At 41.4% G+C, this 13,231-nt stretch overlaps 1 protein-coding gene across 2 annotated transcripts in view; it reads right to left on the bottom strand.

Annotated features, from left to right (window-relative positions):
- Positions 1 to 12,163, bottom strand: part of lcp2a (lymphocyte cytosolic protein 2a) — a 224,335-nt gene extending 212,172 nt beyond the window's left edge. Inside the window, exon 1 of one of the 2 annotated variants that reach the window (XM_063053707.1) lies at positions 12,002 to 12,163. In XM_063053707.1, coding sequence (XP_062909777.1) covers positions 12,002 to 12,079 — 78 coding nt within the window. In that variant the 5' untranslated portion in view covers positions 12,080 to 12,163. Of the gene's footprint in view, positions 1 to 11,850; positions 11,878 to 12,001 lie in introns of those variants that run through there. The other variant, XM_063053709.1, reaches the window with a different exon arrangement.
- Between the last annotated feature and the right edge of the window lie 1,068 nt (positions 12,164 to 13,231).

The raw sequence follows: 13,231 nt of genomic DNA, 5'->3' as shown, positions 1-13,231 counted from the left end.
ATTATCCTCAGGATGAAAGCGTTAACATATGTGATAGATATTCACCTCCTTTTTTTTTTGCTAACCTTGCTTTCTAACCACAGAATTTTGTAAAATGAAGCAGTTGTAAGTAAACTTCCAACTAACAGATTGCTCAACTTCTGGTTGTAAATAGAAGTCAGTCTTCAGTTCTTAAAATGTGAATGAAAAACACTTTTTGTAAAACAGCTTTGCAAATAGGGTCCGTATTTTGAGGACCCTCTGTCTGTAAAGAGTCAATGCACCTACTTTATTATTGCTTAAGAGCAGAGTTTGAGACAAATGCATTATTTAATTTGGGTTGTTTCAAACAGACAAGCTGACTCTTAAGTTGCTTAGTTCAAGGAAGCTCGTAGATCAGGTGCATGATATCATTTAGCATTACGATAACAGATATGTTTATAGTTGGAAAGGTTTATTTACTCAAAGAAGCTAGCTTTACAGCAGTTTTGGTTGAAGATGGTGCTGGTGGAACACAGTGATGACTTGCTGTCAGCAAACAGAATGACTGACTACTTTAACAATCACACTTTCTCTATAAAATAATCTGTGTAATCAATACCCTGTATCTTTCCTTTTGGTACCGCCTATACCTTTGTGGTGAGAACTGAAGTCTTCAAGGTACAGGACAGTTGCAGCATGTATACATGGTTTGAATCAAGGTGGCAGGTTCAGGCTCAAGAGAGAGAGCATGTCAATGTTTGGCTTCTTGAGCTGACTTGGAGGTGATTTGAAGAGACAGAACTGAGGCACGGCAGAGGTGAGGTGGTGGTGCCCAGACTCAAAAGCGAGGAACAAGCTGATGTTTGGCCAATTTAAGCACCAGGCCTGATTGGAAAAGTTGGATACAGGCCAAATCAAGGAGGTGGAGTCCAGGCAGATATAAAGTGTACCAATGCAGTTGGACCCAGGTCCAAGAGCAAGGGCCCATTGTTTAGCCAGTTTAAGCACCAGACCAGATTGAAAAAGTCATCAGGGTGTCATGGTCCTAGGAGAATGGGACAGTGTTCAGCTCTCTGCTCACAAGGTTTACTCATCTCTACACTGAACTTAGGCTGTGGTCTGCAACTAATGGGCCGCTGGATCGGCTGAGGTCTCACTTTGTGAACTTCAGTTGTATATAGTAGGCATACTTTTGTAATAAATGTGCCTGGAACTTTAATGATAGCTAACTAAGATCTCCATCACCAAAAGATGCCTTTAAGCCATTAGTGTTAAAAGGATAGCTGAGGAAATAGTACATGCTTGTGAAATCACTCAAGTGGCTGAAAGGGTATAAATGTAAAGAGCAGTTTAGTCTCATGGAATGTGGTAAGCAACATCAAGAAACATCTATGGTTACAGATATTCCTCCTCATCTCTGTTCTAAATGGATGCCCCTCTGTTCTGAGGTTGTTCCTCTAGTCTTAGACTCTCCCTCCATAGGAAACATCCTTTCTACATCCACTCTATCAAGGCCTTTCAATGTTCGATAGGTTTCAATGGTCACCCCTCAGTCTTCTGAATTCTAGTGAAGGGATGTGCAATGTTAACATTCATTTCAAGAGGACTAGAATATAAAATCAAGGATGTAACATTGAGACTTTATAAAGCACTGGTGAGTCCTCACTTGGAGTATTGTGAGCACTTTTGGGTCCCTCATCTTAGAAAGGATGTGCTAAAATTGGAGAGGGTTCAAAGGAAGTTCACGGAAATGATTACAGGATTAAATAGCTTGTCATATGAAAGGCATTTGATGGCTCTGGACCTGTATTCATTGGAATTTAGAAGAATGAGGGGAGACCTAATTGAAACCTAATGAATGGTGAAAGGCCTTGATAAAGTGGATGTGGATAGAATGTTTCCTATGGTGTGAGAGACTACGGTATTGGGGGTAAGGTATTGGTGTGGGTGGAGAATTGGTTAGCAGACAGGAAGCAAAGAGTGGGAATAAACGGGACCTTTTCAGAATGGCAGGCGGTGACTAGTGGGGTACCGCAAGGCTCAGTGCTGGGACCCCAGTTGTTTACAATATATATTAATGACTTGGATGAGGGAATTAAATGCAGCATCTCCAAGTTTGCGGATGACACGAAGCTGGGTGGCAGTGTTAGCAGTGAGGAGGATGCTAAGAGGATGCAGGGTGACTTGGATAGGTTGGGTGAGTGGGCAAACTCATGGCAGATGCAATTTAATGTGGATAAATGTGAAGTTATCCACTTTGGTGGCAAAAATAGGAAAACAGATTATTATCTGAATGGTGGCCGATTAGGAAAAGGGGAGGTGCAACGAGACCTGGGTGTCATTATACACCAGTCATTGAAAGTGGGCATGCAGGTACAGCAGGCGGTGAAAAAGGCGAACGGTATGCTGGCATTTATAGCGAGAGGATTCGAGTACAGGAGCAGGGAGGTACTACTGCAGTTGTACAAGGCCTTGGTGAGACCACACCTGGAGTATTGTGTGCAGTTTTGGTCCCCTAATCTGAGGAAAGACATCTTTGCCATAGAGGGAGTACAAAGAAGGTTCACCAGATTGATTCCTGGGATGGCAGGTCTTTCATATGAAGAAAGACTGGATGAACTGGGCTTGTACTCGTTGGAATTTAGAAGATTGAGGGGGGATCTGATTGAAACGTATAAGATCCTAAAGGGATTGGACAGGCTAGATGCGGGAAGATTGTTCCCGATGTTGGGGAGGTCTAGAACGAGGGGTCACAGTTTGAGGATAGAGGGGAAGCCTTTTAGGACCGAGGTTAGGAAAAACTTCTTCACACAGAGAGTGGTGAATCTGTGGAATTCTCTGCCACAGCAAACTGTTGAGGCCAGTTCATTAGCTATGTTTAAAAGGAAGTTAGATATGGCCCTTGTGGCTACAGGGGTCAGGGGGTATGGAGGGAAGGCTGGGTTCTGAGTTGGATGATCAGCCATGATCATAATAAATGGCGGTGCAGGCTCGAAGGGCCGAATGGCCTACTCCTGCACCTATTTTCTATGTTTCTATGTTTCTATGAACTTCTTTATCCAGAGAGTGGTGAATCTGTGGAATTCACTCCCACAGGCAGCTGTGGAGGCCAAGTCTTGATGTATATTTAAGGCAGTGGTTGATAAATTCTTGATTGGCTAGGGCATGAAGAAATATGGGTAGAAGGCAGGAGGTGGGGCTGAGAGGAAAATAGCATCAGCCATAAGTGGCACAGCAGACTCGATGGAGCAAATGGCCTAATTCTGCTCCTATATCTTATGGCCTAATACAGGCCCAGAGCCATCAAATGCTCTTCATATGACAAGCTGTTCAATCCTGGAATCATTATTGTGAACCTCCTTTGAACCCTCTCCAGTTTCAGCACATCCTTCCTAAGATAAGGGGGGGGCAAAACTGCTCACAATTCTCCAAATGAGTCCTCAGCTGTGCTTTATAAAGCCTCCACATTGCATCCTTGTTTTTATATTCTCGTCCTTTTGAAATGAATGCTAACATCGCATTTGGCTTTCACACCTCAGACTCAACCTACAAAAATAGATCTGAAGGGAATCCTGCACAAGGACTCCCAAGATCATATACACCTCAGATTTTTGTATTTTCTCTCCATTTAGAAAATAGTCAACCTTTCACTTCTTCTACCAAAGTGCATGATCATACAGTTCCCGACACTTTATTCCATCTGCTATTTCTTTGTCTGTTCTCCTAATTTATCTAAGTCCTTCTGCAGCCTCACTTCTTCCTCAAAACTACCTGCCCCTCCACCTACCTTAATATTGTTTGCAAATTTTGCAACAAAGTCATCAATTCCATCATCCAAGTCATTGACATATAATGTAAAAAGCTGTCCCAACACAGGCCACTGTGGAACACCGCTAGTCACCAGCAGACAACCAGAAAAGCCTCCCTTTATTCCCACTCATTGCCTCCGCCAATCAGCTACTGTTTCATCCATACTAGAATTTTTCCCATAATAACATGGGCTTGTAACTTTTTAAACAGCCTCATGCATGGTACCTTTTCAAAGGCCTTCTGAAAATTCAAGTAAACAACATCAAACAATTCTCCTTTGTCTATCATGTTTATTATTTCTTCAAAAAATTGCAACAGGTCTGTCAGACAAGATTTTCCCTTGAGGAAACCATGCTGTTTATGGCCTATTTTATCATGTGCTTCCAAGTACCCCGAAACCGCATCCTTAACAATTGACTCCAACATCTTCCCAAGTGCTGAGGTCAGACTAACTGGCCTGTAATTTCCTTTCTTCTGTCTCTCTCCCTTCTTGAAGAGTGGAGTGACGTTTGCAATTTTTCAGTCTTCCGGAAATGGTATGTCTTTGGTATGTCTTCATAGTTCATACAAATTATGTTGATGTTTTGGAAATCCTTTGTTGTTTTTGCTTTATGCTTTATCCTTTGTGTTTCAGAAATGCTTAATTTTTTAGATTTTGGAAATGGCTTGTGTTTTAGAAATGATTCATAATGTTTTAAGTTTCAAGATAATGATTCAATTATTCAAGTTAAGAAAGAAATCCTGCAAGAGAATGGGGAAATGTTTAAGATCGAGCTCCTGCATGAGAATGAGGAAATGTTTAAGACAGAGATCCTCTGTTAGTTTAAAATGCGTTTTTAGAATGTTGTTGGATTTAAATGTGTATTGCTGAAAAAAAAAAGAACTGTGTTTTAAACTACTTTGTTAGCTGAAAGTATCTTCCCCTTGGTAGGGAGAGAGGACTCACTGCTCAAATAGTGGGTATTGGCATCGAAACTCGTTGTGGAGAATAAACAGGGAAGTGAACTATTCTTTGAGAACTGGGTGGTTACAGTATAATCTCCCTTTAGAGAGAGTACTTGCGGCTATTTATATCTGATAGGGCTTAACATCTTCGCTTGAGTTTAGAACTTCATGGTCAGCAAACCCAGTACCCTTACAATATAAAGAAAAATTGATGGCTCTGGGCCTGTACTTGTTGTAGTTTAGAAGAATGAGGGGAGAGTCCATGAAACCTATTGAATATTGAAAGGCCTAAATAGAGTAGGAGAGGATATTTTCTACAGTGGTGGGTTGCAGAACCAGAGGGCACAGCTTCAGAATAGAGGGACATCCAGCTAGAAAAGAGCTAAGGAAAAGTTTCTTTAGCCAGAGGGTGGAAAATCTGCAGAACGCATTGCCACAGATAGCTGAGCAGGGCAAGTCACTGGGCATAGTTAGGGCAGAGATTGAAAGGTTCTGGATTAATCGGGGTGTCAAAGATTATGGGGAAAAGGTAGGAGAATGGGGTTGAGAGGACTAATGAATCAGAAATCATGGAATGCCGAATGACCTAATTCAGCTCCTATGTCTTAGGGTCTATGGGCAAAAAGAGCATGGACTGGATGGTTGGTGTCATTGTAGATGTGCTCAATGGTGTGGAGGGCTTTACCCTTGATAGACTGGGCTATATCCACTACTTTCTGTAGGTTTATCTGTTCAAGGGCATTGGTGTTTCCTTACAAGGCCTTGATGAAGTGTTATGTTATATGAGGAGAAATTGACTAGAATGGGACTATATTCTCTGGAATTTAAGATGAGGGGAGACCTGATCAACATCTGGACTGGTTGATGCCCTTCTAATTTATTTTCTAAGTGCCTCTTACAATTTTTTATATCCCTGAAGGGTTCTCCTATTTACAGCTCTCTATTCCCTCCACAGGCTTCCCTTTTTTTCCCCAAGATTTTGATGTGAAATTTGGTGTGTGGCATGGCCTAACGTAAAAGCATAGAGTCATAAGGCACTGATAGGCCTACCAGTCCATGCTGGCCATCAGTACCTATCTATACTAATCACATTTACCAACATGGTCTTGTAGTCTTCATAAATTACAGTGGATTTTAAAAACATGGTCCAGGAACAAATACAACAAGGTTTCTAAAGCCAAAAATACCAAAAGAATCCAGAGATACTTCAGGGTATCATTTGATACTAAGATGCACATTCTTCTGAATTTAGGGTATATTTGAAGGTACTGTATGTCCTATCATACTTCTTCAATAAAGGATGCAATATTCTCACATTGAACCAAGTTGAAGACAAACCCACGATGTCAATGTAAACTTTCACAATAAGGCTGTGATGCAAATGAACCTAAACTCTCTAGAGCCCCATGAGGCCCCATATGCAAAAATCATACATGAGTCAATGGCAGTCTAGATGCATGAGAGACATTTGAAAGTGTGACAGTATAAACACATTCAGTTCTCCCAAAGGCAAAGAAGCTGATCCCCCTGAAGATTTGACAGACAAATAATACATAAATACTTTGCTGGTGAACAAATAACATAGAACAGTTCAGCAGCCCACAATGTTGTGCTAAAATAATTAAACTGGTAAATATATGCCTCACTAAATTAATTCCTTCTGCCTACATAAAGTCCATATCTTTCTAGTCTTTGCACATTCAAGTGCCTATCTACAAGCCTCTTAAACACTTATATTATAATTGGCACCACTGCCACCCTGAGCAGAAATGCTTTGCACTCACCACTCAGTGTAAAAAAAAACTTGCCCTATACATCTTCTTTAAACTTAAGATAAGATACAGCAGCATCAGATATAGAAGCAGAATTAGGCCATTTGGGCCAGTGAGTCTGCTCCACCATTTCATCATGACTGATCCTTTTCCCTCTTAGTCTTAATCTCCTGCTTTCTCCCCGTATTCTTTCATGCCTTGACTAATCAAGAATCGAATGCCTTAAATCGAATGCTCCCCCTTTGAACCATGAACTGTTTGAAGTGATGGACAGGCAATACCCCAGCAGGGGGATAAAAAGGGACAGGTTCGCTAAGACACACACACGACACCCGAGGTAATGAGACCCTGGAAGCGGTGCGCCTCTTACGAGTCGGTGGGAAGTACCGGACAACGCACAGGGTGGAAAGGTACCATCAGCGGGAACCTGGTGTGTGTCCGCCCTTGCTTGGGTGCCGGGTTCACTGCAGAGAATCGACCGCATCTGGAGGAGGGGTCACAGTCGGTGACCTCAGGTGACATCACCAAGGACCCGCCCGGAAAGCTGCTTGTGAGCAATTATCGCCGGTCTGTGAGTGGAAGCCGTTTCTGAATGATCAGTTGTTCCTGTTCTCTCTCTCCCGCCACGTTGTCCATCGCCATGGCAACCATTACTGCGAACTGAACTACTAAATTGGACTGAACTTTGTGTCACTTTGAAATTGGTCATTTATCCCTAGACAACGATAGAGCTTGATTGATGCTGTTATCTTAATTCTGTGCACATGTGTGTTTATCATTGCTGAACTGCTGCATTTATTATCCTTTCGATTACTGTGTTGCTTGTTTCTTTAATAAAACTTTCTTAGTTCTAGTAATCTAGACTCCAACTGAGTGATCCATTTCTGCTGGTTTGGCAACCCAGTTACGGGGTACGTAACAATGACCATACATTTCCTGACACTGTATTCCATCTGTCACCTCTTTACCCATTCTCTTAATCTGTCTACGTTATTCTACTTCCTTAAAATGACCTGCCCTTCCACCTATCTTTATGTTGTCTAGAAACTTAGCCACAAAACCATCAATTCCATCATCCAAATCATTGGCATATACATAAAAAGAATTGGTCCCAACACAGACCCCTGTGGAACACCACTAGTCACTGACAGCCAGTCAGAAAAGGCGCCCTTTATTTCCTAATCTTTGCCTCCCGACAATCAGCTACTGTTTTATCCGTGCTAGAATCTTTCCTGTAATACCATGGGCTCTTAACTTGTTAAGCAGCCTCGTATGTGGTACCTTGTCAAAGACCTTCTGAAAATCCAAATACACAACATCAACTGATTCTCCCGTCTATCCTGCTTGTTATTTATTTATTGTTTATTGAGATCGTTCTATTTAACTCTAGTGTAATCGCCGGACAATTTACAATGACCAATGACCAATAAACATACCAATTGGTAGATCTGTGGACTGTGGGAGGGAACCGGAGCGCCCGGCAGAAACACGCAGCGAACCGGAGTGCCCGGCGGAAGCACGCAGTGAACCGGAGCGCCCGGCAGAAACAGACACCATCACTGGGGAGAATGTACACACTTCTTGCAGGCAGTGGCTGGGATTAAGCTGGTGTTGCAAGTACAGTTAGGCATTGCGCTGGCCTCTACGTTACAGTGCCTTCAAAGAATTCCAACAGATTTGTCAGGCAGGATTTTCCCTTAAGGAAGCTTTGCTAACTTTGGCCTATTTTATCATGTACCTCCAAGTACCCCAAACCACATCTTTAACATCTAACATCTTCAAACCATTGAGGTCAGACTAACTGGCCTATAACTTTCTTTCTTCTATCCTTCAGCCTTCTTGAAGAGTGGAGTGACATTTGCAATTTTCCAGTCCTTTGGAACCAAGCCAGAATCAATTGATTCTTGAAAGATCATTACTAATACCTCCACAAAATCTTCAGCCACCTCCTTCAGAACACTGGAGTGGAGACAATCTGTTCCTGGTGACTTAGCTACATTCAGACCTTTCAGCTTCCCAAGCACCTTCTCCCTAGAAATGGCAACTTCACACACGATACCCCCGATACTCCTGAACTTCTGGTATATTGCTTGTGTCTTCCACAGTGAAGACTGATGCAAAGCACTTGTTTAGTTTGTCCACCGCTTCCTTGTCTCCTATTACTACCTCTCCAGCATCAATTTCCAGCAGTCTGATATCCACTCTCACTTCTCTTTGACATCTTGAAGAAACTTTTGCTATCCTCTTCAATATTATTGGCTAGCTTACCTTCATATTCAATCTTCAGTTTCTTTTGACTTTTTTTGATTACCTTCTGTTAGTTTTTAAAAGTTTCCCAATCCCCTAAATTACCGGTAATTTTTCTCTATTCTGTACCCTCTCTTAGGCTTTCATATTGACTTTGACTTCTCTTGTCAGCCACAGTTGTGTCATTTTGCCTTTCAAGTACTTCTTCTTTGGGATATATCTACTCTGCACTTTCCAAATTGCTCCCAGATATTCCAGTCATTGCTGTTTTGCTGGCATCCCTGTTAGTGTTCCATTCCAATCAGTTTTGGCCAGCTACTCTCTCAAGCATCTGCAATTCCCTTTACTCCACTTGAATACTAATACATCTGACTTTAGCTTCTCCTTCTCAAAATTCAGGATGAACTCTATAATATTATGATTACTGGCCCATAGGGTTCCTTTACCTAAGCTCTCTAATCAATTCCGGTTAATTGCATAATAACAGATCCCCTATTGGGCTCAACCACAGATTGCATTAAAATGCCATCTCATAGGCATTCTACAAATTTACCCTCTTGGGATCCAGCACCAACTTAATTTTCCCAAGTTACCTGCATATTGAAATCCCCCATGGCTTCATAACATTGCCTTTTTGTAATTTGCAAACCATATCTTTCCTACTGCTTATAGATCGGTATATAAATCCTGTAAACATCTTTTCACCCTTGCATTTCCTTAGCCCTCCTGTACAACACTAGCAAACCTGCCCACAAGGATACTGCCCCCCCCCTCGGGTTCAGGTGTAACCCATACCTATTGTACAGGTCGTACCTTCCCCAGAAGAGATCCCAATGACCCATAAATCTGAACCTCTGCCCCTTGCACCAGTTCGTCAGCCATGCATTCACCTGCCAAATCATCCTATTCTTACTTTCATGGCATGTGGCACAGCAGCATTTCAGAGGTTACTACCCAGCAGGTCCTGCTTTTCAGCTTTCTACCTAGTTCCCTAAAATCTCTCTTCATAACCTCCTCACCTTTCTTACCTACGTCGTTGGTACCAATCTGTACCAAGACTTCTGGCTGCTCACCCTCCCCCTTTGGAATATCCTAGACCCAATCTCTGACCCTGGCACCTGGGAGGCAACATACCATCTGGGTGTCTCTATTGTGTCCACAAAATATTGTCTCTATTCCTCTAACTATAGAATCTCCTTTCACTATTGCAGTCCTCTTCACCTCTCTTCTATTTTGAGCCACAGTGCTAGAATCAATGCCAGAGACCCAGTCACTGCGGCTCCCTCCTGTAGGTCATTCCCCTCAACTGTATCCAAAGTGTTATACTTCTTCATGAGGGGGATGGCCTCAGGGGTGCGCTGCACTGGGTGCCCATTTCCCTTCCTTCTCCTGAGAGTCACACAGTTACGTGTTTTCTGTAACCTGGGGGTGACTACCTTCCTGTAGATCCTGGCTATCACTTCCTCGGTCTCCCGTATGAGTTGAAGATCATGAACTGCAGCTCCAGCTCCTTAGCACATTAAGGCACTGCAGCTCAGTGCACCTGCTGCAGACGTGGTTATCCAGGAGGCTGGAGGTCTCCCAGAATTCCAACATCTCACAAAAAGAACAAAGCACTGCCCCAGAGCCATTTTCACAGCGCTAACTGTGTCCTAAAAGATAAGGAATGAAAAGTTAAAGAGGAAGAAGAAACATCAGATACTTAACTTGCCCAAGCCTGATGGGTCTTATCCCCTTCACTTTAAACGCATGGCCTCCAGTATTAGATATTTTGACCTGGGAAAAGATATCCCTTCGATTCTAATTCTCATAATGTTATAAACTTCAGTCTCTGATGCTCCGGGAAAAAAAAAATCACACTAGTTTTTCCAACTTCTCCTTGTGGTACATCTTCCTGGAAAACTTCTGCATCCTCACTGAAACCCTCATTCTTCCTATAATAGGATGACCAATATTGAATGCCTACTCTACGCTACTCAACCCGATTCGAAACATAGTATGATCAGAGTTTTCTAAAGCTGCAAAATAACTTCCTGACTCCTGAACTGAAGGCCTCAGCAAATGAGGGCAAGCATGTTATTAGCCGCCTTGACACCCTATCAACCTGTGCAACAAATTTCAGGAAGCTAAGGGCTTGGACCCCAGTATCCCTCAGAACATTAGTGCTGTTAGCCTTTCTAATATTAACTTTGTATTTCCCCTTTACATTTGATCTCCTAAAGTGCAACCCTTCACACTTCGCCAGATTAAACTGTTTTTTTTTCTCCACCCATATCTGTACCTGATCCCGCTGTATCCTTTGGCAGTCTTTTGACAACATTCAGCTCACAAAATGTCTTGGTTAGGCCTAAAACAGTTTCTCTTATATGTCAGTTGGTACTCTGGACTTAAAGGAAGAAAGAGAGGCAGAAACGTAAGGCAGAGAATTTCAGATCTTCAGCGTTAGGCAGCTGAAAGCACAATCATCGGACAGTGTCACAAGAATTGGTGATGTGTGTGAGGCCAGAACTGGAGTTCAACGGTCTTAAGGGATCCAAAGCGTTACACAAAATAGAAGAAGCCCTGGCAGAGATTTAAAACCAATAAGTTTAATGTTGAGTAGTGCTGAATTAGAACTGTCAGTCACTATAGGGAAACTGGATGAATGGGATTTGTCGTGATATAGGATATCGGCAGCAGAGTTTTCTGAGTTCAGTTTTATGCAAAGTGCAATTTGTGCTGAGCAAGACAAATTACAGCAGTAAAGTTCTGACTAACAAATGCAAGGAACAGTTTGAATATAAGTGTTAAACAAAAATAACTTCCAAGAAGACAATATTCAAAAGCTGTTTTTCTCCTGAAGCACATTAACAATATTTCATCACTGCTCGGTGAAAATCCAGGGCTCTCTAAGTTACAGCCCTGTAGTGCACAAGGACGACAGCACACAGTACCACCATCTTCTCATGAGCAATCATTTATGCCAGTCTGAGTAAAAGCATAGATATTCTGCAATAAAATAAAGAAGGCACAAACAAAAAACGTGGAGATGAGAATGTTATAACATTACAGCAAGAGCAAAATATATTAAAGATAAGATTTTAAGAAACTTATGGCAGATCATTAAACTACTTACTTTTTAACTTTACTTTTTAGCTTAGTACCTGGCCTGTATAACTGAAAGCAGATTGTTGCATGGAGATTGGTGAAGCAAGAGACACGCAGAGAGAGAGAGCAAGTGAGAGAGAGAGAGAGAGAAGAAAAACCTTTTGTTTAGATTTGCCTACCAATCTGAAGTAATCTGCCAAATGAGCCGAAGACCACTGAAGTACATCGTTACGATTTGGAAGTTTTCTGAAAGCCATTTTTGTTGATGTCTCAGTTTATTTTTTACTTGATTTCATATTATAACATCCAGCAGTAAAAAAAAAACTGGTCTTTTCTCTTCCTGTCACAAACCACAACCTCCACAGAAGTTAGAAAGGAAGTGCGTAGGGTGCCGTTTAATGAATAAACAGCGTATGATTCTTAATACGGTAAATGTTTGATGAATATGCTCTTTGAAATAATACGAAGCAGCCAGGAATATTTCAGTGGGGCTTTCGGCTGTCCTTCATCATTACTTTCAAAAAATCTGCACAGAAATGGACGACTAATTTCCTTTTGCTACTTCCTTTCCTTATTCTATAGAATTGAGGAGGAAGTTTAGCAGAAATCACCCTTCTTCCATGATATCAAAAGCTAGCAAGACCCATGTTTTAATAAACTGAATAATTCAGCAGTTATTCACTATGAGCTGAATATATTTATCTGAACCAAATATGATAATCGTACATTCTGCCCACTTGTACAGAACACAAAATGATCAACTACACCAAGAAAAAACATCCTCAAAATTATTATTGATTTGATATTTGATTGAGATTTACAAGTAAAATACTGTAAAGTTGAAATAAAAATTAAAAATGCTGTAAATACTGGAAATCAGGTAGCAACTGTGGAAAAAGAAGTGGAGTAAATATCTCAGGGTGGTCAAACTGGGAAAAGTTAGAAAGTTATTCTTTCTTTAGCATTGTTGCCTGATCAATGGAGTTTTCATAATTTTCTGAGTAAGGTTTCTAGTGCCAGCAACAAATCACAAAAAATAATGCACAATCACATATTAATTTCAACTTGGAATTTAATTTGTTCAGGTGGAGAGATATCATGGAACTGAACTGGTTATTTAGTGACATTGAAATTCAGTTTTAAAAATCAGGATCAATGGTGCTACACTGCTCTATATTCTGCAAACCTTTCAACTATGATGCCTGTGCTAGCCATGATGTCAATCCAAACTAATCCCATCTGCCTGGACATAATCTATATCCTTCTTATTTCTATCAGCCTAAACATTGCTATCATAACTGCTTCAATAATTGCGCTGGCAGTGCCTGTGGCATATTGTGTAAAAAAATACTTGCCTTATAAATCACTTGAGACATGCCCCATTCACCTTCAATGTTTGCCCCCTAGAA

This window comes from Mobula hypostoma, chromosome 7, assembly GCF_963921235.1.
Source record: "Mobula hypostoma chromosome 7, sMobHyp1.1, whole genome shotgun sequence".
In the NCBI taxonomy this organism is placed as follows: domain Eukaryota; kingdom Metazoa; phylum Chordata; class Chondrichthyes; order Myliobatiformes; family Myliobatidae; genus Mobula; species Mobula hypostoma.
Note: the sequence above shows the minus strand (reverse complement) of the source record. Positions and strands in the feature narration are given on the sequence as shown.